The 26,370-nt window shown below is 42.1% G+C and overlaps 2 protein-coding genes across 2 annotated transcripts in view; both read left to right on the top strand.

Moving 5' to 3' along the window:
• The first annotated feature begins 2,842 nt into the window (after positions 1 to 2,842).
• On the top strand, positions 2,843 to 15,835 carry kmt5c (lysine methyltransferase 5C). Its single transcript, XM_015948742.3, has 9 exons — positions 2,843 to 3,060; positions 3,449 to 3,581; positions 6,927 to 7,092; positions 7,185 to 7,294; positions 7,399 to 7,562; positions 8,841 to 8,860; positions 9,102 to 9,238; positions 9,365 to 9,537; positions 10,399 to 15,835. Exons 2-9 carry the CDS (start codon positions 3,469 to 3,471, stop codon positions 15,612 to 15,614), a joined length of 6,099 nt encoding a protein of 2,032 aa, XP_015804228.3. The 5' UTR covers positions 2,843 to 3,060; positions 3,449 to 3,468; the 3' UTR covers positions 15,615 to 15,835.
• Positions 15,836 to 25,589: 9,754 nt separating this feature from the next.
• shank1 (SH3 and multiple ankyrin repeat domains 1) overlaps positions 25,590 to 26,370 on the top strand; it is a 128,420-nt gene continuing 127,639 nt past the window's right edge. The window contains exon 1 of the mRNA XM_070551406.1: positions 25,590 to 25,721. The gene's annotated coding sequence lies outside the window, so the exon portion shown is untranslated. The remainder of the gene's footprint in view (positions 25,722 to 26,370) is intronic.

The raw sequence follows: 26,370 nt of genomic DNA, 5'->3' as shown, positions 1-26,370 counted from the left end.
TTAAAACAATTTTGTTTTACCCGCTTGATGTATTTTTAAAAGGTGTCCTTCAATCCCCCCCCCCCCCCCAAAAGGCCCATTTTGGTCTATTTACCCCGCTGTTTGTTGACTCCAGCAGGCATACGGGGTGTTCCAGTGCAGGAAAACAGGTCATGGTTCGGCACAGACTGTTGGAAGTGGAGCAAACAACTCTTTCAGGGTATTTCACCGCCCATTTCTAACAACTAAAGCATACGTTTGGCCATTTATGTCAGAAAGTCTGCTGCTTGTCTACTTAAACATGCAGCTCTGCCGTAATGCCACCAGTCAAACAGCACGAACTGGAACAGGGCTTCAGCCGTCACTGGGCTGCTCCTCTTCTGTTTTTCTCATCTCGCAACATGAAAAAATGATTCAGGGTGAAAATAAAAAAGCAAAAGTTTATATTTTCTGTTTAGCTTTCTAACGGTCAAAAGAGTACAAACGAAAGGCCAGGCATCTGAGAAGGAAAAACAAAGTGCTTCATTATGCTCATATGTTAGAATCCACTCAGAAGAGAAATAAAAGGTTGAAGTGCATTCAACTGAAACAGATGTGCATGAACTCTTAGTGCTGGTTAGGGAGTCCACCCTGATTACTGAGGAGCACAAAGTTCACGGTGATTAAAGCTGGTTCCTTCTTCAGTTCTTGTGGTTTTAAAAGTATAAATGATCTTGCTTAATATGAAACTGTAGATTTCCAACATTTTAATCACAGTTATGCATTTATCAACAATGCTAACTGAATACCTGACCTGCAGGTGTCTGTTGAAAGTGTCCAGTAAATGTCATTTTCATAGCTGTACAGACCTCGGCGTACACGATTCAGCTGTCTGCTTCTTAGATTCTCCTGTCAAGTCATTCTTTTCCCTGTAATATTAAACTCTAGTTATTGAGAGCTTATTAGCTTAGGAACTTTCTAATCAATCAGGGATATTTTGCACCTTGCACTGTTGCTGGGTAGATTTATAATCATTAGATATTACAGTCAGACAAAACACAATGGTATTTTATTTGTCTTTATAGTTTTCAAGGCAATGAAATGGTCTATGTTCAAAATCTAGAAATAAACACAGAATTTTTACATTCGTGTCTGGCTTTTCTTTGATGTCAAATGTCAGAAAAGCAGTTCATTTTTGTGCTTTTGCAGAAACATGTAAAGGTGAAGATAGCATTGGGTGGAGTTCTTACTGTCTTTTTGGCTTTTTTTCCTTGTCTTAATGCATCTTTTACGTGTTTTGTGCAGGTTGCCTGGACTTAATTTAGAATATTTCTGCACGAGTCATGGGTGGTTTTATTTTCCCGTTTAGCTATTGAATGCCCTGTGGCTCAGACAAAACAGTGAGAAACTTTTATTTAATTACAATATTTACCCCCACCCCCAAGAACAGTATAACCTAGTCTGGTGGGCAATAAGACAAAACAATTGTACCAACACACAATTCTAAATTTACCTGTAAGCTACTGCTTTAAATACAGATTACTCAAATCCTTTCAACCGCTATAATGTTTCACTCATCACCACATCAACTCGCCATGCTTCTGCTTTAGTTTATTCTCAAACGTTTGATGCCGCACCAGCTGACTGATTCATGAAGATGATGAAAATGAGGCCAAAACCAGTCAGCTCATCCATACTGACAAATTATGTGTCAGCTTTAATAATGATAATGGGTTTATGTTAAAAAGCTGAGAAGATTTTAATGGTAATTCTTCAATTTTAAACAATAAAAAGGTGCAACGATTGAAGAATCACCTAATTGTATTGTTCCTGAACTGTAACTGATGAGTGATATACAAAAGCACATCCTGGAGTTACATGGCTGTAACAACATTCCACCTCCCGCTGCAGGGCCTGTCTGTGTGGGTGCCTGGATATTTGAAGTCCTTTGAAATATGCAACAGCACTTCTTTGAATTGCTTTCCAGTTTAAACCTGTCCCCAGAATGGGGGAATGGTTTTGTGGGGGTGCAGGGAGTACATTGATCCCGGACATTTAGCTCTCTTGACAGAATCTTGGCTGAAATCCTGAAAAGAGCAGGCTGCACCCCTAAACAGATAAATGTTTGAAATTAAGGAGCGAAATTTTAAACTGCGATGGAGAATTTGGTTTAAATATTATTGCAATCAAAACCGAAGACAATTTAATTTGATTTTATACTGAAACTGAGTGGCAGGGCATTTGATAAACTCCTACAATGAATAACTGAAAATGTCTGCATTTTATTAAACGCCTGCAATAATTGGTATGCAAATACGGGCACTTATGGATTTTAAAAACTGAAACATTTAGTGGTGCTTCAATACGGACACAAAAGGACCATTCCCATAAAATAAACTCCATGTACTTAGTTATTTTCTCATTTCAAGTGCCCTTCAAAAACACAAACACATCAACAACAGTACCAACTCTAAGCAACTGACAAGACCAGCCCTGAACACTTCAATAGGAGTACTCAGTTATCAGAGAAACTCTTTTTACCATGAGAGTTAGCTCGTTATTTTAATGCTTTTGTCTGTTTCAGCTCCATTGTTTTCCATTTTAGCTGTTAGTGTTTCTCTGGAATAAATTCCTAGAGCCAAATCCGGGTCCTTCAAACACTCAGGACACGTAGCACCGCCCAGTCCGAATCTGACCAATTAAAACGCAGGAAACGATCCACTGCGCTTGATTTGTATAAAAAAATGTACACGGCTTCAGCCAATAGGGCGCCGCATGGGCGTGGACTTTTATAGTTTGGTTGCGCCGGACGTTGCTCATCAACTTTTTAGCGATATTTGCAAAGCTACATACTAGCGAAATATTCACGTTTCGCTGCTCTTTTGTACGCGTGTGTGGTGCATTTTCACTATACTGGGGTTTCAGACTGACATCTAAAGTCGTTATCAAAATCGAGAAGGTGTTTGAAGAGAAGAGGACATCCGGCGAAGACGGCGAATTAGCGAGCGGGGTTATGTTTCTAGGCTAACTCGGAGCAGGCGAGAGCTTGCCAGAAATTTTCCTGCCTGACGATTTTTTTCGTTTACTACAAAAGACTCCCAGGTATTTGTGCTAGCTTACAGGCGATGGCATTTCTTCAGATATGGAGCACCATAACCTCGATTTCATAAATGACGTGGTGCAGTTTTACTGTTATTTGGCTAGCTGCAGGCCTCCTCACCTGATAACAGCATCTTTTCACTGAGCTAATGTGCTACTAGGAACACACAGTACAGCATCACCATCATTACCATAAGAGAACATACAGACTGTGAAAAATAAGAACACTGCGTGATGGGACTGGGTGCTAAAGCGGGATCCGGTTGAAGCTATATTGCGGGATTTTGTTCTTTTAAGTGTGCAGAAATGCAAAACGCGGGTTGTTGTTGCCATCGTCTGTACTTATTTAATTATTTATTTGATTTTTTACTCTTGACCCCTGTGATTGCAGCATGCTGATGGTGGGAGGCGATGGACGGGTGCACTAGAATGAGTGTGAAGGAGCTGTGTGAGACCGATGACCTGGCCACCAGTTTGGTGCTGGACCCGCTTCTGGGCTTCAGCACCCATAAAATGAACATCAGGTAATCTGTTGCTTAGAGGATGTACAGCCCTGTCACTGGGTCTGATGGGGATTTCTACTTGGCGTCCACATTATCACAATATTGCTGTTTTTTTAGTTATTTATTTATTTTTATTCACCACGTCAACAACAGCTGTCCTGGAGGTGTGTCGTTCACAGAAAATCAAAAGTGAAAGTATGTTTTAGTAAACAGAGACATTGCTCATGGAAGCAGTTTATTTATTGTTTTGGATCTGCTAAGCCCTTTTGACTAATATAGGGGTGCCCAAAATGTGCAATGGTTGTATATTAACACACTTCACCGATGTAAGGCCGGAAAAAACGCCGGTAAATTAATTCCTTATCAATATGCAACTGGAGAAGTTGCGTACATCACCAAGTATTTGGCTTTTATTTTAATTGCATTTAATTCATTGGACCACAAAGTCTCCCAGGCTTTTAACTGAAAATCAGATATTTCTGTGGATAAAGTGACCCTTGTGATTACTTTCACTTTCTGATTTATCAGAAACATCACTAGTGCTACTCAGATTTCTTTACTTGGGTTGATGCACTGGAAAATATTGCCCAATTCAGCCAAGTTGGACATTTGGAAAATGTCTCAGATCCCTCTTTGAGTGCTTTAAATGGATTGTCTGGATATGTTTAGGTGACTTCCTGTAAAGGTTATAAGCCATTAGATTATGGTTCATACACTTGTGACTGTTAGAAAACGGTTCATGCAACGATTGTTTTATAAAACTCACACCACCTTACATTTCACAATGTGTTCTTGTTTACATCAAGCAGGGGAAGGACACCCAGGTCCTCGAGAGCCACTATCCAGCCTGATTCACCTGTTCAGCAGCTCATCATGCTCTGCAGAAGCCTGTTAATCACCTGCTGATTAAAGTCAGGTTTGTTAACGCAGGGAAACCTGTAGAGCAGGGATATTCAATTCCGGGCTTCGAGGGCCGGTATCCAGCACGTTTTGGTTTTAACCCAGCTTCGACACATGGTCAGCTGCTGCACAGGTGATTTAACCACTGAATCTAGTGTGTTGGGACGAGAGAAATCACTAAAACGTGCAGGATACCGGCCCTCCAAGCCCGGAAGTGAACAGCCCAGCTCAGAAAGGTTCTGGATAGAGGCTCTCTAGGGCTGGAGTTTCCTAACCCTTACATAGACTTATTTCATTTGGCAGAGATTTTATAATAATTCAGCTCAAAGACTCCAGGAAATTCAAGTTAATGCAAAAGCTGTTTGGTAATTTTTATTTTAGCATTCAGCTGCTTGGAAATGTTTAGATTACATTTTTAAAGGCAACTGACCCATTGTGACTAGCTGTTAGCTCTTCGTTTGGACCAGAACTTTAAACGTGGGTTATTCAGAAAGAGCTCCACATGCAGAAAAACACTGATGATCCAGAATCTCTCTAAACTACAGGTGAAACTCGAAAATTGAAAATATGGTGCAAAAGTCCATCTATTTCAGTAATTCATCTTAGACTGATAGACCATTTTAACACAGCAAAACTGATTCTAAGATTAAAAAAATAAAGCAAATTTTCAGACAGTTGAGCATATTTTTAGTCTAAGAAGAAAAAAAAGCATGTTTTCTAGAAAAATAGCATTACTTAACTCATTCGCTGCCAGCGTTTCTCAGCGTTTTTACAGTGTTTTTAAGAGTCACAGAACGTTGGATGATGTCGACGCCAAAACAACCAAAACAAAGCGGAGACTCGCCTCTTACAGCAGGAAGAATCCACGCGCGTCGTGCGTTATCCGTTCTTTCGTAATCCGTTGTTGAACTGTGATCGGCAGAAGCCTTTCCGGTTCACGCCTCACTTTTTTTACAGCAGCGGTCCAAAACGATCTCCTATCACATGGATTTTCTGCTTCCTGATCACGTGACGTGTGACGTATGCGGATGAAGATCGGCCGTAGAGCTGAGATGTTTGTTCTCACGGTGCGGGGGCTCGTTCCGACGCCCACGCAGTAAAAACATGCAAATGACGACTTTTTAGTCGTCAGTGGCAGTGAATGAGTTAAAACAAGGTAACTATTCTCAAAGGGGAGTTCCTCCCAAAATAGAAATTTTGTCTGTTGACATATTTCCCAGAGTTAGCTAAGTGGGGAAAACCATTGCTAACCAGCCCAGTCTTTCTCCTTACCTGGCTGCACTCCTTTAGCTTTAGCTTAGCATAAAACACAGTAAGTGAATGGATCCAACTAGCACTGTGAGTAAAAATGTCCTTAAAATACTTAAAATACCAAATATTTAGTGACCTAAATAATCAGACTGACTGCAAGTGAAAATAATTGCTAACATAAAGGAATCACAGGCGCTTTTTTAGACTTGGGACTACTTTATGATAGAGCACAGCTGTAAGCCTCCGCTGGCAGCCCCAAAGACACCTGCTTCTGTAAACACAGATGCCCACGTTGTTAGTGAACCGGTGTAAAATAAACACACACACACACGCTATATCATATATTAGTTTCATCTTTTAAAATTAATTACTGAAATAAATGAACTTTTGCACCAGATTAAATTTTCACCTGTAAGGTTATAAGACCTGACCCTTCCCTTTAACTCGGGGGGGGGGGGGGGGGGGGGGGGGGGGGTATTGAACTCCGGTCCTCAAGGGTCTGTGTCCTACATCTTTTAGTTGTTTGATTTTAATCAGCAGGTAATTCAACCACCGAATCAAGTGTGCTGGAGCAGGGAAACAACTTAAACATGCTGGGTTGCGGCCCTTGAGGACCAGAGTTTGAGACCCCTGGAATGAAAAGTTGTTTAAGTTTTCTATTTTGATAGAATCCGTCTAAAATTTGGTGCAGGTTTTACTAGCAAAGAGGATCAGCCAAATAAATAAATGGCTGCGTCTCTGTAAACGTCTGTGATCATCACCTAGTCACTGTTATTTGTTTGTTTGGCTGTTACTGAGATGTGCTAAAATTACTGATGCTATCAAAAGTTTAGATGCGTCATAAATGGAACAAATCTGAAGACTTTGACAGTATTTCGGTGCTAAATAAGGCGCAGCAGTAGCTCAGTAGGCAGAGCGGGTTGTCCGGTAATCGGAAGGTTGTAGGTTCAATCCCGGCTCCTGCCAGAGAATGCTGCTGTTGTGTCCTTGCCTCTTGGGCAAGACACTTAACCCGTTGGTGGTGGTCGGAGGGACCAGTTGGCAGCCTCGCCTCCATCAGTGTGCCCCAGGACAGCTGAATGTGAATGGGTGAATTAGCCTTGGGGGGGTAAGGAGATGCTGTACAAACATGGGCCATTTTCCCTTTTTAATAATGTTGTGCCTAAAGAAACCTGGTTGTGTCTGACTGTTGTGCTTCTGTCGTCTCTAACTCAGTCCCCCTCCAGAGGTCCGGCGTTGGGGCAACCTCAAAGAGACGCTGTTGCGGTTTCAGCGCACGCATGACTTTGACGCCACGTTTGAGGCTCTGACTGTCGGAGAACTGGCCGGTGATTACTTTAATGCTCTGGGAAGCCATCGACAGGAGCTGCTGAGACAACATGTACGCATAAAACCCCCAAACGTGATGAATAATGTTGCTAATGGTTCAGTGTGAAAACGATCTAACTTACGGGCCGTGTGGCGTGGATGCAGGTGTATCGCTACCTCAGTGCCTTCCTGCTGGATAGTGGCATCAGGATAGAGTCCTGTGACAGATACTCCTCGGAGACTAATGGAGCAAAGATAACATCAACAAGGCACTGGTAAGCCCTCTCACTTTGTACTTCTGAGGGTGGAACGGCCACTTGTCGCTATTACAGCCTCGTTATTGAACAGCAGCGGTAACACCGGAGTTGTTTCTCTGCAGGTTTGTTGGAGAACGCGTGGAGGTCCTACTGGGCTGCATCGCAGAGCTGAGCCTCGCCGACAGCACCGTGCTGAGGGCAGGGGTCAACGACTTCAGCGTGATGTATTCCACACGCAAGCGCTGCGCTCAGCTCTGGCTCGGGCCGGCGGCGTTTATCAACCACGGTGAGCTGGTTTGTCTTTCCGCATCAGAAAGTCTAATTTCAGGGTATTTATCGCTCAGCCTTATTAGAATATTTGAAACTGTTTTTTGGTTTTTTATTTCAAACTGACAACACAGTTAAGGACATGAGAAAACGTGGACTATAACTCTTATTATATTAGACTTTCAGAATTGGTATATTACGTCAAAAGCAATCTTTACATAATAAAAACCTTCAGATGTGTCTTTTCTACTGTAACTCAGAGCTGGGTTGCTTTTAGCATCTCGGCTGTTCTTGCTGTTTTCTAGTAGCTGTAGATCATCCCAGAGTACGTCGTGTTTTTGCTCGCCTCTGACAGGGTATCTGCGGGTCCTTAAAAAGGCTTAAATTAGCTTTTCCAAATTTAAGGCCTTAAAAATCCTTAAAAATGACAAATATTCCTTAAATACATGTTCCAAAGTTCTTAAATGAACAAAGACCCAATAATCAAGATTATTTTATTTCTATAAAATTTTTGTGAATTTCTAGTCAGTGTTCAGCATTTTTTGTGTACGATGTTGACGTAAGCGGAACCGTACACATTCAGTTGGTTGTGAAAGGGGGCTATTTTTAGATGAGCACATTAGCTGGTTAAGCTAGTGGGAGCTTTCACCATGGGGAAGTGCAAGTTTAATGGTAACTGGATGGTTAATCCCAAGTTTGCGACGTGGTTAGCACCGGTTCTGGAAATTATAGCTTCAATTTAATTTTTAAAATAGCTTAAATTTGGTCAAAGTGGCTTTAAAAAGTCTTAAATGTGGCTCCCTTGAACCCGCGGATACCCTGCTCTGAATGCAGACGTGTTATAAGTCTGGCCAGATTTATAGGTTTGGGACTGACACGCCGCGCAGATAAGGAGCTTTATTTAGAAACACATTTTTACTGAAAGGCGCCTCACGGCGGAAAGTTTTCTATTTTCCACCCGTATAAAGATGCAGACGTGTCCGCGCTTCGTTACCGTGCAGCAATTAACACTCAGATTCACTCGGTTGTTTGCATTTGAGTTAAAACGTTTCAGCAAGTAAACTTGAAATTCTCTTTTCCCACCGACTCGTGTTTTCCAGTCGACTATATTTTAGATCATACTCTGACATTGTTTATTCTTATTTAAACTGATTCCTATTCAGGTTAAAGCTGTTAATTTTCTATCCACTCTTATGTGTATTTCCTCTGATTCTGTGTTAAATAATTGCTACTGTCATTAAATCTAATATATCCAATAATAACTATCTTTTCTCATCTTTGTGTTTCTGCGTTGAAGACTGCAAGCCCAACTGCAAGGTAATATTTATTAACATAATTATAATAATGAACAATCATGGAAAAACAGAGTAGCCAAAAACCTTCACTGCCGAATGAATTTGGTGTTTTTGTCACATTTCTCTTGAATGTTTTTAATCCTTAGGCGTGTGTTTTGGTGCAGAACTGCACCTTTCTGCTGTTTTTGAGTTCTTTATTAGACCTCATGGGGCCTCCTGTCTTTCTCTAATCCCGTGTTTTTCTTCCTGTCGCACCTGCCTAGTTTCTCCCAGGTGAGAAAAATATCGCCTGTGTTGAAGTGATTCGACCCATATCACCTGGGGAGGAGATCACCTGTTACTATGGTGCCAGCTTTTTTGGCGAAGGCAATGAAATGTGTGAATGCTGCACCTGTGAAAGGTGTGTCCAATATAGCAACAGGCACCGTGTTTCTATTTTTAGTTTCCTTTGTAAGATTTGGGTGGAATAATCTTTTGAACCTGTATTTGTTATTTTTTTTTTTTTTTTTTTTTGACTTGTGTGTAGGAATGGAGAGGGTCACTTCAAGCATAAGGGGAAGCAGCCTGAGTGCGAGGAAACAAAGGACCCCGTGGGTCAGAAGTACCGCCTGAGAGAGAGATTTCTCCGCCACCACAGAGAGAGAGGTTACTTTGCTAGCAGACCGATAACTCCAGGAATACACTCTGGGATTTTCAAAGGTAACCGGCTGACTTTGTGCTCTGAAGATGAAGCGTGAACAATATTAACGCAACTCGAAATTACTTTTTAAACTGTCAACAGAATGCTTGGTGAAGATGCAGACGCACTGTAAAAATTAAACTCTTGAGAAACAAAATTTTAAATAAAAGAAAGGTTTTCATTTTTTTTCATCAAAAATAGACGATATGAATTTATAACTTTTTCCACTGTAGATTAGAAACGATGTGATTCAAAACAACTCTGATTATATAAAACCTCTAAAAAGCTCATTTAAGTCATCAGAAAAGATCAAACATTTGATGTCAAAAAGTGAAAAATAGCTTCAAAGTGTTTCTTTTGGTTTACAGTTTTAATCGTAACCCAACGAAGGATTTACTCAGTAGGATCTTTATGTATTATTATTATTATTATTGGTATTCTATGTCTAATAACTGTGATGCTCGTTTAGATTTAGACTGTTACCATTGCTTGTTGTGACACATCAAACAGCAAAGTATAGTGAAATAATTCAGAGCTGTTTTAGTTTACGTTGGAACATTTATCACCAGCGTCGTCACTAATTCTTCAACTTTAATGAACTTTGTTCTTCATCCATTAAATAGATCCTATAGTTAATTCATGTTGTTGTTATTTTAGATATTTTCCTGCTGCTGTGGTGTTTTAACCCCTGAAGGGTTTTATTTTTTGTAGTAATGAACAAAAACGCCAACTTTCCAACACAGTATGGTCTTAGTTGGAATAATAGGCCTTTTATTTTTTTATTCACTTGTTTATTTAACGGAGTTCATCCAGCTACCAGCAGCAGTAGTGATTTAGTACAAAATCTATGAAATCAAGCTGTTGTTGTCGTTCTTTCGCAGCCATCCCTTCGAGGAACTCCTTCACCCAGCAGATGAGGAGGAATGCCTTGAAGAACAAAAAGCTGAATGAAACAAAGAAGTGGAGGCGAGAGAAGCAGAGATGGTCAGGAAAGCTGCCGCTGAAATCCTCCACGATTAAACGGTGCAGGACGCTCCCACTTCTGTCCCAGGTCACGCTGAAGGACGTCAGGGTCAGAGTTCGGCGTCACTCTCTGGATTTTCTTCTTAACTGTAAGAATCCCAAAAGCAGAGAGAGGGCCTTGCTGCAGCAGCTCGAGGAAGTGAAGCCAAACTCAGTGAAGCAAGTGAAATCCACCGGTGAAGAAAATGACAGCAGTGCGGTAAATTTGATGCCCTTTACTGCAGGCCCCTCCATGTTGGCGAATCAGAAGCGTAGACCTGTAGGACGTGGCGTTGGACTTGGTGAGAGTCCTGTCAAAGTGGTGGACAGGCCGGCAGCTCGCAGGAGGAAATCTTCAAAGACAAAAAGCATGGCCGCAAGAAGACAGCGGTCCAAGATGGAGTCCAGCAACACAGACTCTGCTGGTGCTGTAACAGGGTCTCGGCCCGTTCAGGATGATCAAACCTGCTGCACAAAAACGCCGGAGGCGACGGACAAAGCAATCACTGAAAGTCAAAGCAACAACAGCGGCAGCACCAAACCCAGCATCGTCACCGGGGTAAAGAACCCAGGTACTAAGCAAAATGTTACCGAGGCTTCGCCCAATTTAACAAACTGTCAGAATGTCTCACACGGGTCAGAGAATGCTGCGGCCAATCCAATGGTATCCCTAAAGCAATACGTCACAGTAAACCTTACACGGCTGTCGTTGCCACAAGGTCTAGAGCCCGGAAAGCCCGGTGGAGACGGAAAAAGATGTGTTGCAAAAAGACGAAACAAGCCGGGTCCGAAAGCGTCCGCTCTAAAAGAGAAACCTGTCATTGTGGCAGATGGCTGCGCGGCTGAGGGTAAAAGAGGAGCGAAGGAGGTGGTGGTCAAGGCCAAGGATCAAGGAAGTGCAGGAAAGCAGCATCCAGCTGTGGAAGTGACGGATCCCTCTCATGATGAGAAACGGCACGCTGACGAGGCTTCTGAAGCTCAGACGGTGTCGAGTGAGCAGAAAGGTGACGAGCAACAGGAGCAGCCGACTGTTGTGAAGGACAAAACCGATGAGCAGGACAACAAAACGGTTCCCGGGACAAACGCTGTAGAATGCCAAAGAGCTGTGGAAGTGAAAGAGTCTGAGTGTAACGTGGTGTCCAGAGAAGTAAAAAAGAGACAGAGTAACACCCAGAGTAAAAGGAAGGGTGGATGTAAGCGGCAAAAAGTAGGTAACGACGTATCAGGAGAAACGGAACAAATGAAAAAGAGTTTGATGGAACCACCAGTGAGCAGGAAGGAGGACACCATTTTTATAAAACAAGCAAAAGTTCTGCTGTCGGACATTTTAAAGAAGGATAAAACCTTAATATACAGGAAACTGAGGGGAGACGTCGGGGTAGAGTTCTGCAGAACATCTAAAGAAATGCTGAGTACTGAACAGGAAGTGGAACAAGGCGAAATAAAGGAAGGCGATGGCCTCTGCCCAGTTAACGGGTTGAAAGGAAGGCAAATGCGTCCGAGATCAGTGAAAAAAAACGTAAATGACAAGCAAAGCACCAAAGGACACTTGAGCAAAGAAGTCCCCGTCTCAGTGAAGGCCGTGAATGAAAAAGCATGTCCACTTCAGCCTGAGCAGAGGCACAGTGAGCCACTGACTGCCTGCCTCAACCCACTACCTCCAAGGTCACCGCTTTCAGCTAAAGCTAGCCTTCATCCAGACACTAATCTACAGCTGCACACTCAGTCCAACATACCTCTGAAGAAACGTACTTTTCGCAGTTCCCTTGAAATAGACTCTGAACAAAGTCTGAACTTGACCTCAGAAGCCGTTCTCAAAAAGACTCCAGAGTCAAGTTCCCCTTCAGCTCCGAAACAGAGCTCTGCATCTTGTTTAGGAGACGGTGGCAAAGTAAGAAGAGAGAATAAAGTCAAGACGGCTTCCAAACGAGTCCCAAAACAACCCTCCTTCAACAAAACGCTTCGCTCCAGACCCAATGTAGCTCAGCGAGGACACCTAGTGAGGAAAGTTCAGAAATGTAAAGTGGGAAAGCAGGATGACAGTAAGGCTCTCACGCCACTGTGTGATGATCCTGCAGAGGACAAAACACCAGAGGTTAAACCCAAAATCAAGCAAAAGTGTGCTAAAAGTTCATCCTCACAAGATTATTCCACTGAGGAGCAATATTCAGAGCAGACAGAGTCGGCGTGCGATTTCAAGATCCGCCTCAAGAGAAGAAGAGGGAAGGTGTGGGAGATGGAAAATGAAAGAATGGCCCTGAAATCAGAGAAAGAAGAGGATTTAACGGAATGCGACCCTTTTAAAGCCATAATGGATTCTGTTTCAATTTTAAACATGGAGATGGAGGCTCACATGCAGGCCAGCAAAAAGCCTAAGAGCAGATTGGATCGTCTGAAACGAAGACGAGAGCAAGCCGTGGAAAACCAGCCTGCTCTTCTCTCTGCTGATGTTAAACCCGGCTGTGAAGACAAATTCCGGCCAAACGAGTCAACGAGTGGAAAAAGAGAAATTATAGAGACGTTTGATGGAGTTCAGAAGGTTTCTGAGAAGGCTGAGAGTCCGGCCAGCAGCAACGGGACGTTTTCAGCGTTTGAGCAGGAAACTAAAATGGAAGACCGTTTCTTAAATCACTTCTGCTTGTTTGAAAGTGGGTCGCAACAAAAACTGGAGCCAGAATTGGGTTTAAATGGTCTCCCGTTACCCGTAATAAAACTCAGGAGAAAGGCAGAGGATATCTGGGAAGTGGACAGTAAAAAGGGTCTCATTCAGGCTGACCTATTAGAGTCCAACATTAAAAAGGAAATAAAGACTCAGGCTCCTGGAAAACAAAAGAAGGGGTGCCTTGACTCGGGTACGCTCAAAGCCGAGTGTCCATCCAATCAGAGAGTAAACGGCAAGCCAGCTGCAAATAAGACAGAAGCGCCTCCATTCTCATTGTCCCTGTCACCTCTGTCGCTCTCTTCACCACTAAACTATAACAACGCCGAAGCTTTTCCAGCTGCAGATAGAAGTGCCGAAAGGTCAGAGATGAATAGAGAAGGGAGAAAACCGAGGCAAAAGACGGACGGATCACGCAAGTGTGGGCCTGTGGAAACGCCCACCACTTGCCTTAGTCACACACTTCAACAGATCGATAACAGCCTCTCGAGGCTCTCTGAAGGATTGTGTTCTTCACAGACGTTGGAAAAACCTGCAACCTGTTCCAGTGCCTCCAGTTCGGTGATTCAGACCCCGTCCCAGTCCCCTCCCTTCACTACTGCTGACAGCATGCTCACAGGCGAGCCTAACTTCACTAACTGCTGTGATGATATCCTCGACTTTCAGTGTCTCAACTTTGAGGGGTACTACCAACCACAGAACATACTCCCATCTTCACCCTCAGATCTGTGTTCTCTGGATCCACCCACTGACCCTTTCAGCAGCCCCTTGTCCCACAGCCCCTCTGACACCTGGAACACTGAAACACCCTATCTTGGCCCTCCAAGTCCAGAAAATAACTTTAACAGCGAGGATTTGCAGTTTTTTCCAGGTCTAATTTCTTCCAAAAGTGATGCTGGTTCTGTTCAAAGTGGAGGTAAGGATGCTGCCAAAGATAGGCATGCACCCAACCCTGGTTTTGGGTTTTCAGCTCCAGGGAACTCTGACTTGACGGGCAAGGACCGAAACATTAGCAGACATCTAGGAATGAGGCTTTCCAAAGAAGACCCCAAAACTCCATCTTTGTCTGTTGTTAATAAGCCACGTTTTTTGGGTTCAACCTCATCTTCTGTTACATCTCAAAATCCAGTTTCTTTAACTCAGACGTCCATCAACATGAAGCCTAGCGGCAGCCAGCCCAAAACCCAGCTGAACCTCAAAACCCAGGGCCCGTTCCATCGTATGACCGTTCCAAGTAAATCCCAGTCTTTTCCCAGCAGCCAGCCCAACACGGGTAGTGGAGTCTCAGCACAAACATCCAACAGATTTCCCTCTCCTCAGCTCTTCTCTGCTAAAAATCCCAATCCACCCGAAAGTCCATTCAGCTTCCTAGAAAAGCCCTCTACAGTGATCCACAGGGTTCTCAAGTTTCAGGGAGGGAACCAGAGCCAGAACTTGTATAGTGCACCATGCAAGGAAACCTTGGCTGCCGGGAGCTCAACTGTCATGTCCAGGGCACTCGGCCCAAAGTCAAATGAAGTCCAAAAGACCCAGCAAAGTCAGAAATTAGGTGTTTATACTGAACGTCCTCAGAAAAGCGACGCTTCTGCCCCTGGATTTGGTAAGGATCTTGGCCACCTTTGTACCTCCACCAATGTCAGCAGGTCTAACATTAATTTCAACAAACCCAATTCTTCCGTTTTACAATCATTCAGTAAAAATAAGATACCATCTGACAAGCAAGAGGGCGGTGAAACCAACATGATGTACAGAAACTTCTCAGACCTGCCGAGACCATTTTTCTTTCCCAGCAAAGGATCAGATTGTTACCCATCACCACAAAACAAGAGTTTGAAAGGGGACAGAACTACTGCGTCCTCCTCTGATAAACACCAGCTGTGTTACACACAACAAGATGCATTTGATTTCAGTTTTAGCTCCTCACTTTCGCCCATGTCTCAGCACAGCAGCCCCCAAGTGGCCCACAGCACACCTCCTGGTACACCAGCACCAGCCAACAAGAGCCAGTCCTCCACCACCTCAGCTTCTTTCCCTTACGGCTGTCAGGGTCCTCCCTATGTGCTGAATTTCAGTGGGGACCATTCACTGACCCTGGGTCTCAGGGATGGTACAGAGGGCTACACAGGTTTAGGCCCAACAAACTACACTTACCACTGCCTGATGGAACCTTCAGGCACTCAGGGGCGGCTGGTCCTTGAACCCTGTGGACCCCAGCTACAGAACATGTCCTCCATGGGTGGATTCGCAGGCGTCAAAGGTCAGGATGACCATTGCAGAAGGGACATGCAGCAGCAGTGCCAGCCCGGGGAACACCAAGGGGTACCGCACTACGGACCAGTTCCAGGATCACACTCCATGGGTCCAACAAAACCCAAGAGAGTGAGGCTGGTGGTGACTGACGGTACAGTGGACCTGGACCTGCAGTACTCGGACTAAATGAACCAGGTCTCCTTGAATATTTGGACGTTTAGTGTAAGAGTGACTACACAGAATCTACCACGAGACTCTTTTTGTAAACATTGCAGTTCGTAGTCTACCAATTAGAACTTTTTCTAAAGAGTTATTTTAATGTAAAAAGGACTTGTGCGGGATTTTAATGTAAAGCAGGCTCGTGAGTCTTTTTAATTACTGTCTGTTTTAGGAAAAATACCCACTACATTTGCATTTGGATACCAAATTTTAACGCATTAATATCTTTGTGTCAGGGAGTTTAAACCTACATTCCCTGTGAACATTAAAATCCCTCCCGACTGTAACATAGTTGTATGAGTTTTTCTATACCACGTGGTAGTAGAGGCAGAACCCACCATAATGGTGTGCTGGTACTTGTTCTGGTGGAGTGTGAAGAGGCCGTTTGGAGCCTCATTCTTTGATATTCTTGTGATGTTTTCAAGCACCCGTCATAAAATGTCTACCCATTTAATTATTTTTTTTCCATACCAACATTAAGCTCTCCTTTTCACTTTGTGCAACTCTGTGCAAGTTAATGCATGCGTCCAGTGGGTGGGATCATAATATGGCATGTTGTCATACGGGATTGTCACGGTTTATTGGTGCTTTTATCAAAGCTCGTGCATGGAAAGTCTATGGCGATGTCACGGGCCTGAAAGACGTGTTTCACTAACTGCAGCCTTTCAGTGTTCGGTGACTGTGGACCAGTAGGGAGGAAATGACAATATGTCCTTTTTTACTATTATTTCAGTTGTGCTTCATGGATTGAGCGATGTGTGTGAATAGTTCATTGTGTTGTGAGTTTTCCAGGCTTTGAGAAAGCATGTTAATGTCTTGTTGCATCAAAAATGTGACAATCCTCTCATAGCAGTTGTGTTCACTTTCATTTATTTTTTCCCCCAACGGACGGACGGATGGATTCTGTTGTGTTGTTGCAGAGGAAGCTACATAGGTATTTAACTGTAACCAGTTAGCTGTTGATTGTAGAGATTTCCCCCTTTTCTCATGTACTGTACGTTGACCTGCTAGGACATCACTTAACAGGAGATAATTTTACTGCACAGCCTTAGCTTAGCCCCATCAAGTTGTACTGTCTTGTTATGAAATGTATTTATTTTAATATCCTCACTCTTGAAAAGGTGCTTTGATCTAATTTATATTTCACATTGATTGTTTAAACTATTAAATGTGTTTTTTATATTTAATGGGAAATGACAATATTTACATTAAGTATTTAATTTAAAAAAACAACTTTGACATCCAGTTTTTCAAATGTTGCAGATAAAACTAGCTTGCTTTCTAATTGGCTGTTAGTCTTATTGGGAACCTGCGTTAGAAATGTACAAATGTAGCCTTTATCATTAAAGACTATTCTTATTTTGTAATCTTGTTTCCAGACTTTATTTCAGCGTACCTCCAATGTTGTAGTTGTTGCCAGTTTTCATTAATTGTAGATTTATGTGAAAAGACACATTTTCATGTAATTTATGTAATTGGTAACCCATTTTCTTCACATCATCATTTTTATGATATCTAACAAAAAGCCCTGTTTTTGTAGACTTCATATTAGAGATGGACAATATCTGCATCGATATCGGTATTGGCCGATGTTAGTCATTTAACATATCGGTATCGGTTCGATAAAACTGGGCCGATATTAACAACCAATATTTTTTCCATCCCGTCTCCATTTGATTGCCTGTTTCAGAGGGTGAGAGGGGTGATGTTAATTGTTTAGTCGTGTGAACAGTGAGTGTAATCATCTCAGAAGCGTCAATGTGTGTGTTGTGTGTACATAACGTAAATTCAGCTTTAATAATTTTCATTCTACACAAAAATTGCTGATTTTAGAAGCATTAATGTCGGTATAATGGTATCGGCAAATATCGGTTATCGGCCATACCAGTGATCTTAATATCGGTATCGGCCCAAAAATGTCATATCGGTGCATCACTATTCCATATAAAGCTTTTGTGTTAAACATGTTCATTGTAGTACATTACAGTAAGATGTTGCATCATTTAGTTTCAAGATGCAGTCGGGTCCTGTTGTTCTTGGTTTGCTTTATTTGTTCCTCTCTGAAATATTCATCTGGATCATTTCAAAGCTCAAGTTCATCCTGCTGGTTTATTGCTCATTCTCTTCTATCTGCTGCTGCTATTTCAACCTGAAACCAGCGCTTTTCTCCTCAAACCTCTCTCCTCTTGCCGTATTTGACCCACTTCTGCCACATATTTCATTTTTCCCAGCTCTCACAACCAGCCAAGCAGCTATTTCTGTTGCCAAGTGTAACATATTTCTCATAATGAGGACAGAAAGAGGAGAGGGAGATGAGGAATACATGTTAATGTTGAAGAGTTTCCCTGCTGTTTAGATTTTCACAGTTCATGTGTAGATGCACCAAACCAAGATGGAAGAGAAAGCAGATCAGATCATAAAAGAATACAAATCTCAACTAAAACACACATTTTCTTTGCTTTGACGCCATTTCAGGTTGTTCTTGTGGTCCAGAGTGACCCACGAAGGTCCGTCGTCTCTTTATAACAGCTGCTGTGTTAAAAACGTAAAGGTAATATTACAAACATTTGCACCACTAACACCTGTTGAGGTAAATTTCATATCATGGCAGACCCGTGATGAAATGCCACATTTTGCTGCTACTGATTATATTCACTCTTAGATGAACACGATGCGAAAAGGTTAGGTGAAACGTTTTCATGGATGACATTTTGGAGATTGGAGCTGTTTTAAGGCAGCAGCAGTACGTTGGACTAGCCCAGCCTTTCTCAAATGGGGGTACGCGTACCCCTGGGGGTACGTAAAGAAACTCCAGGGGGTACATCAGAGAAGCAGACTGTGTCTAAAAAAGAGCTTGATCACAGCAGTTGCCTCCCTGCCACCAAGGATGAAAAAGATCCTCAGTGAAGCACAAGCCCAAGTGTCTCACTAAAAAGTCTGTAAAAACACTCCGATCAGTGCAGTAATGTTAAGATTTCAGTCTTCTTTTTGATTTTAAAAAATATATTTTGAGATTTACATTTGTTTTAGCAATTGTTATTTAAAATGACGTTGATGATTTCTTTTAGAGAACAGATATACTATGATCCCAAAAGAGAACACTTTATGTTGATGTGCTTTTCATGAGCACAAATCTTTAATTATAATTAGCTTAATCATTTCTTTGGCCTGTATTTGATTTTTTTTATATATATTTCTAGTTATATATATATTTTTTCCAAATAGTTCAAGAGATACTACAAAATTGTGCAGTGTTACTGTTTTGCACATTTATGGATTTTTCAATGGGTATTCTTATGGTTTTAAATAGTTTTATGGTGACTGTTTTCAATTAATTGATTAGAATCACATTTTAGTGATGAAAAATATTTCCAATACATTTAGTTATGGAGTATTAACTTTTAAAAAATTCAAAATAGTTTTTTTTTCCCAAATGGTTGAATTTTGTACTTGTTTATCAGTTTCAAAGTTTAATAAATCAGTCACTGAAGGCACCTATTTAAGGTCTTGTTTTTCACAACCAAAAATGTTTTTGCGCTGATTAGGGGTACTTGGCTGAAAAAAAAATTTCACGGGGGTACATCAGTGAAAAAAGGTTGAGTACCACTGGACTAGCCGTTAGCCCATCAGTTACAATGCATATGAGCTCATTTGCTCTGGTTAGAGGTCAACAACAGGTGTGATGGTAATGATTTATAAAAAAAACACTCAAAATACCCAAAACATTGTTTCATCAGCATGCATTCTTTATTATATGTTTGAGTACATCACAACAGCATTAGATCATATGTAGCTGCATGACTTCATGTTTTTTGTACCAAGAACTCTGGGGATTATAATCTGCCATGGGATGTGAGATCTGCACAGCTGCTGCAGCTCTGCAAACTGGCTGACTGTGTTAAGTTGCTGTAGGATTTTATGTGAGTGCAGAATACTGGAAGCATCCCCAGCAGCAGTGAAATACAGTAAATAAACTGTTGTTTGACCCTCAGAAAGTGGAGGGATTAGAGCTTTAGAGAAATCCGTTCTGCTGGATGTGCTTTCCCAACGTGACAGGTGAAGCAGGCGTCAGATTCATGGCTAATTAAGGTTTAGTGCAATTGTGCAAATTATATCTGCAACAAGAAGTGGTTTCTTAATCAGAAATCTGTTTTTTTTTTTTAACTTGCAATGACCAATTTTCCTCACAGACAATCAATATTATTGGTCTGGGCTCAGCCTGATGAACAAAATCTTTTTAATGCAGCTTTCAATACACTCGGACGCAATCTGTCTGGCAGGTTCAATGGAAATCTAATTTAGAGAAACCAATAGATCAGCTGGTGTGGTTTTAATACTCTGTGAAAGTCCTTCTGTGTGAGTCAGAGACAGGGATGAGGTGGACAATACGAGGCAGTTTGTTTAGCGTACATCTATTTCTAAACAACGCTCACATGGCGCTAACAGATGTTAATGACACAAAATATGGTGGAGGCTTCATATTAAGACATTTTGATATGAAATTGTAGCTTTTCTTTTATTATAAAAGCATAGGGTCAAATCACACAGTGTCCAACAGTCATTTGTGCTTATAGTTAGCATTTTTAAACAAATACAGGATGGCATATTGAGTCAGGAATAAAGCAGACACTGAAATCAAGCTGACTGTGTGACTTAGCTCAATGATTTTGCATTTTAGTTTAAGACACATTCAATAACATTCAAAAGACTCAATTTATTAAAATTTTAAACATTTGATTGGTAATGATAATATGACAATTATTAACTTTCATATTCAATTTATCAAGCAATTTTATAATAATACAACAATAATTATACTAAATAAAAATCCCACTTGACACTTAATAATCCACGAGCAGGCAGAAAACCCTTAAAAGATTTAAGACTGCAGATTATTTTGGAAAATGCTAATCTTGCTAAAGAGTTACAGCTACTACAAACTTAGAAATGTGTGTATCACATATGATACAGTGGGCCTTGTAGGTTACAACAAAGGGAAAAAATGTTACAGTATTCCAAGATTTTATATGGGTGAAAATGTAAAATGCATAGAAAAATGATGACATGACATGAAATGAGATAAAATGAAATTACTTAAAATGAGATTAAATGACATAAAATTAGATGATTTAAGATGAGATGTGATGCAATTAGATGAAATGAGATTAGATCATTTCAGATGCGATGAAATGAGATAAAATGACATCAGATGAGATAAGATGAAGTTAAATAAAATGACATTAAATTATTTGAGATGAGATTAAATGAAATGACTTGAGATTAAATGGACCACAACTTCCTCTGCTGCTGAAAAGGGGTGGGGGTGGGTGCTGGTGCCTATCTCCAGCAGGGCACACCCTGGGCAGATTGCCAGTCCATTGTACCAATTGTACAGGGCAACACAGAGACACACACACACACACACTCACACACACACCTAAGGACAATTTAGACAGACCACTCTACCTAATGATTTTGGACTGTGAGAGGAAGCCGGAGTCAGGGGCGCAGATAGGATTTTCATACTGGGGGGGACAAAGTTCCAATGTGCCCTCCCCCAAACACACACACACACGCACGCACGCACGTACACATACACAAACTATGGCAAGCACCTTAACTAGAGCTCAGTCAGTTTGTGTAATTTCATCCGATGATTTACATAAAAACGAACACTTTATATACGTGTTTGAAGCCATTATGCAGTGGAACGCTGGCAACAAAGCTCTGCCTGATCAACACTATAAATGATAAATGATCCGCACTTGAATAGCACCTTTCAGAGTAAGGACTCCAAAGCGCTTTACACTACAGTGTATCATTCATCCATTCACACATATTCACACACTGGTGGTGATGAGCTACGATGTAGCCACAGCTGCCCTGGGGCGCACTGACAGAGGCGCCCCACTATTTAATTCAGTCATTTGTTATCCTCTCAATCCTTACTAACCAAACCCTCATGCTTTATGCAAAACATTAAAGGATTTTCAGCGTACCAATCTTTACAGAAAACATAAAAGCCCTAAAAAACTGCACATAAAATATATTTAAATAACTATTTTCCCTTATCACTTAGAGCAGTAGTTCCCAAACTTTTCAGCCTGACCAACAGATGTTCCTTCGTATTTTTCCATTATTTAGAAGTTTTCATTATATTTGGAAAGTTTTAACTTATATATAACTATATAAAGCTCTTTAGATTTTTTATATTTGACTTTTTATGATTATGTGGCTTTTTTAATGATTATGGCACACTTTGACTTCCATATATAACGCATCGGCATCTGCTCCTTTTTACAGCTTTTTTTTTTTTACATTGTCACTAAGTCTGTCATGTTTGCGGTGTTTTTACCATCATTTCTACATCCATCACGTCCCAAAGAAGGTTAAACCAACATTAAACCAAACGTTTGGAGCTTGTAAACTCCACACACCTCTTGTGCAGCACCAGCTGTCTGATGCTGCAGCAGCGTCAATCGTCCCGGCTGGATGAGTGAATTTCTTCATCAGAGTCAATATTCTGCTTCATAATCAAAGTCACTCATGACCAGACAAAGTGATCAGTCAACAAAGACCAGACCTGCCGGCAATTATACGTTTTATCTCATATTTACTCTCTTCATGCTGCACGCATCTCCTCCTCTCCCCGACTGGGAGCCTCTCGGCGGGAGGCGATTTTCAAACTCTAAAAACTCCCAAACTTTGCTCAGCCTGAAGGTTCCACATCTCCACTATCTTCTGGTGTAAAGTAGTAACTTCATGAGGGATCATATTTGTAGATGAGACTTGTTAAAGTCAGCAATGAGGCTTTGGCACTTATAACGAGTAAGTCCCAACACTGACAACAACATACTGAAACTAGAACCAACATGCATAAACGGACAGATCGGTCCCGCCTGCTTAAACTGTTGGTCTTTTTAAAATACGCAGTAATCATTGCTTGCCTTTTTCGCTTCATCCTGCATCCTGGCGGCAACCACTTTGGCGCCTCTGGAGTCGGTGTTTGTTTACGTCATGCTGCATTCAATGTAATTGGAAAAAGGAGCTTCAAGTGCTTAACCTCCGATTTTGTTTTCTTTCTGGCCTTAGTTGGGGGGGACGGATCGGGGTCGATCTGAATCTGGGGGGGACAGATCCCCCCCCGTCCCCCACCCTATCTGCACGCCTGGCCGGAGTACCCGGAGAGAACCCACGTATGCACAGGGAAAGCGAACCCAGGACCTTTTTGCTACAAGGCAAAAGCGCTAACCACTGCACCACTGTGGGTCATACCGAAGACTTTTAAAACATGGTCCCCAATGCCTGCTTGACACTCAGCTTTAAAGGGGTTGGATTGAAGATTTTGGCCAGAGGCAAAATTCCTTTGAATGGCATGTGTAAAGAAGTATTAAAACCTCAGATGAAAAAGGTTTTTTGGATTTTCACAGCTGGAATTTTAAGAAAATCTGATGTTTTTTTACTGGCACGGCAAAACCAAAAACTAGCTTCTGGTCTAAGCCCTGGGCAGCTGGTGACGTTTTACTAGGAGACCTGCTGAAACAGCTGTAGTAAACAACGCCTGACTCCGGTGTTTCTGCGTTAGCGTTATAGCAAAGAACAATGCGTCATCAGTCAGATGTAGCTTCTGAAGCCTCTGCTAGTCAGTCAGATTTGTTTTTTCTCTGGGACACGGCGACAAGAACGGATATTGGATCACTGGAGAAGGTCAACTGAACTCCGACCCCGCTAGCTGGTTATCACTGCCGGAGGTGCAGACATGTTTGAGACCGTTTGACTCAGAAGACCCGAGACCCAGTTTGGACACTGGGAAAGATTCTGTTCATCCCCAGTACCAAAATCGGTACAGTTTGTTTACTTTTGACTCTGTTTTAAAGATTTTAGGCAGAGGTAAAATAAATTTTTGTGCTCCACCAGGAGCTCTAAACTGACAAGTTCTCAGCTGGTTTTAGCTCCATCATCTGTCCCAGTATAATTCAATAATCTACAGATAAATAAAATAATGTGCTGACAGTTTTACCACTCCATGTATGTATTGATATAACTCTGGAAAATATTTCACTGGATTTCAGTACGAATATTTTACCAGAATAAGTTTTCCTGCTGGAGTAACTCACTAGCTCAGCTCATGGTTTGCACTAATCCAGGATGGGACGGAGGTTCTACCGGTCCACGGAGGCTTTGTTATTGAAATATGGAGATAATCTTTTATCTGTGTGAGTCGTAGCTTTCCCAAATGACTTGTTTTTTGCTCACCGGAGCTAACGCTGTTAGCAGTGTTGTCGCAGGCCCGCAGTCATGCTAACGGGACTCGTCTAGAATCCAGAAGTACCGGTGCGGTTCCAGATGGATTTATGGATGTAGGTTTTAGATCAGACCTGTTATTTAAAAATGCGTATAGGACACGGACATATGGCTCAAACCTTTTGCTGCAGCTGTAAACGCAAATTTCCACAATAATTAAGAGCACGAAAGTAAACAAAATACAGTTATTTACAATACTAGCAACAGCAGCTAGCTTGTTTTACGTGCTGGAGTGACGTATGCGGAACACGGTTCTTCATTGTCTGGAGGAGAGGATTTGGATTTTCTGTAATGATTAGTGACAAAAGTCCTTAACACAATGAACAACTGGACCCAGTTCATATTTGTACAGATGTTAAAGTGTAGGTCCACTGAAGTTATACAATCTGAAAACGGATTTTAATGCCGGCCAATACCTTTAAACCACCAAATAGTTACCGAGCACAGCTACAGCTGCAGCTCACCGCTCCCCACGGGGAGGGGTCAAACGGGGAGATGAATTTCACCAGTGTGTGATGATGACTAATGGGACTTTAATCCAGCTGGAGAATCACAACAACAAATGTGTTTTTGTTTGTTTTTAATGGCTCAGATCACACTTGAGTGTCCACCAGAGCTTCTTCAGCAGAATCACAGCTTTTCATCCAACCCAGCAACAAAACAGATGAAAACAACATCATGTGTATCTTTGTGACTATTACAACCTTCCTGGTTTCGAATCCCCGTGAGTTTCACTCACCTCTGATTGGCATCATGGAGTTGATTTCTACTTGCTATTCAGTTCAGCTCGTCAGCAGAAAGCTCCTTCTCCACCCACGGTGCTCCTCTCCTCCAGCCTCCTCTCTGTATGATAATAAGCGTTGCAGCAGTGGCTTCCCTCATCCTCTCATGCACGTCTCTTTCATTTCTGATTCATTTTCATGTGAGTGTGTGTTGGAATACACATGCTGCTGCAGTTTGCACTTAAGCGTGTCTGATTAGGATCAGATCTCTGGATTGTTGATGTAACCTGTGCAGGATTCCTGCTCTGGTATGTGAGGTTTTATCATTCCCATTTCACGGTTTTTCATTTTTTTCATTTCACAATTACAGGATTAGGTTTCACGTATTTCTGTGTGTGAGTGTTAGGTGTGTGCGCTCTTCCACTGCTGGGTGAATCCCTCCCTGCTCGACTCTTTGCTTCTCGCAGCAAAGAGTCGAACTTCCAAACATCAAAGAGCCGTGGAGAGAGAATGAAGGAGGGAGGGGTTTGCCCTGTATCCAGGTAATGACAGAGGAGGAGGGAGATGGGGAGGTATACGGGAAAGGAAGGGGGGGGGGGGGGGGCATTATGAGGAGAGAGAAGAGGAGGGGGTGGAGGGGAGGTGCTGAACAAGCTGAAGGGAGGGAGGGAGGGAGGCAGGAGGGGAGGCATCGAGTGAAGGATGGGGAGATTATCAGACCAGAGAGACAGAAGTGTTACTACAGAGCTGCTGCTGCAGGAGGGCAGGCTGGGAGCCGATCATGATGATGAAGCTCCATTCCTCAGCGTACAACAGCACACGGGACAAACTGTAATGTCTTGAGGTGGTGGCCGTTGTGAAGAAGGAAGGTTTTTATTGTTGCGGTTGTCTTTTCCTCCCCCCTTTTCATCACATCTTCCTGCTCGTCCCACTCCTTCATTCTCTGCCAACCGCTGGACTCCCCTCCCTCCTCTCTTTCCTACTTTTGTCCCCCCCTTTTTTCCAGCGAAGGGATTTCTCTTTTTCATCAGGGATTATTAAAAAAACAGTAAGATATATATTTTTTCCTTTATACATTTTTCTCTCACATCATGCATGGAGACAGAGGAAGGTGCATGAACAAGCAGTGGGTTTTTACAAAGGGATAGTGGTAGAGTCAGTAGGGGGTATGTGTGTGTGCAGCAGGAGATGGGAGGTGGCTTTGCATGTTCAAGTTTACTGCATTGATGTGAAACATTAATTCCTGTGTCACATGGCTTTATGTGCATGCAAAATGTTAACACAAAATGGAAATGCGTGGCTACTTCATAAAAAAGGGATACGATTAATACTATTAAGCAGCCTTTGAGGGATGCACAGACCTAAAACGATTCTTTGATCAAAGCACATGCACCCCCACTCCATTAAGCTTCAGATAGTTGCAAAATAACACCGAGTAGCAACACAAATGAACAGAAGCAAATGTGAAACAACCCATCATATAGGGGATGATACTTGTTAGATGTTAGCTTCATTCTTGTGTCAAACTCCTGAGCACACCCACGTGCATTTTCATGCCTGTCAAGGTTTGCAGATGATCTCTGCACACAGCAACTCACTGTTCACATTGAAAAACTCTAACCAGTGCATAAAATCACTCAGTAAATCACACCTGTGCTCTCCTGACACGTTGACTGTAGCGTACACAGGCTGCACAT

Source organism: Nothobranchius furzeri, chromosome 5, assembly GCF_043380555.1.
Source record: "Nothobranchius furzeri strain GRZ-AD chromosome 5, NfurGRZ-RIMD1, whole genome shotgun sequence".
Classification (NCBI taxonomy): domain Eukaryota; kingdom Metazoa; phylum Chordata; class Actinopteri; order Cyprinodontiformes; family Nothobranchiidae; genus Nothobranchius; species Nothobranchius furzeri.
Note: the sequence above shows the minus strand (reverse complement) of the source record. Positions and strands in the feature narration are given on the sequence as shown.

Bases quoted from the DNA above. Each gene is read 5' to 3' on its own strand.
- kmt5c (XM_015948742.3), top strand. From the start codon at position 3,469: ATGGACGGGTGCACTAGAATGAGTGTGAAGGAGCTGTGTGAGACCGAT. The intron at 7,563-8,840 runs GTGAGCTGGTTT...TCTGCGTTGAAG, and splicing joins GGCGGCGTTTATCAACCACG to ACTGCAAGCCCAACTGCAAG. The intron at 9,239-9,364 runs GTGTGTCCAATA...ACTTGTGTGTAG, and splicing joins GAATGCTGCACCTGTGAAAG to GAATGGAGAGGGTCACTTCA.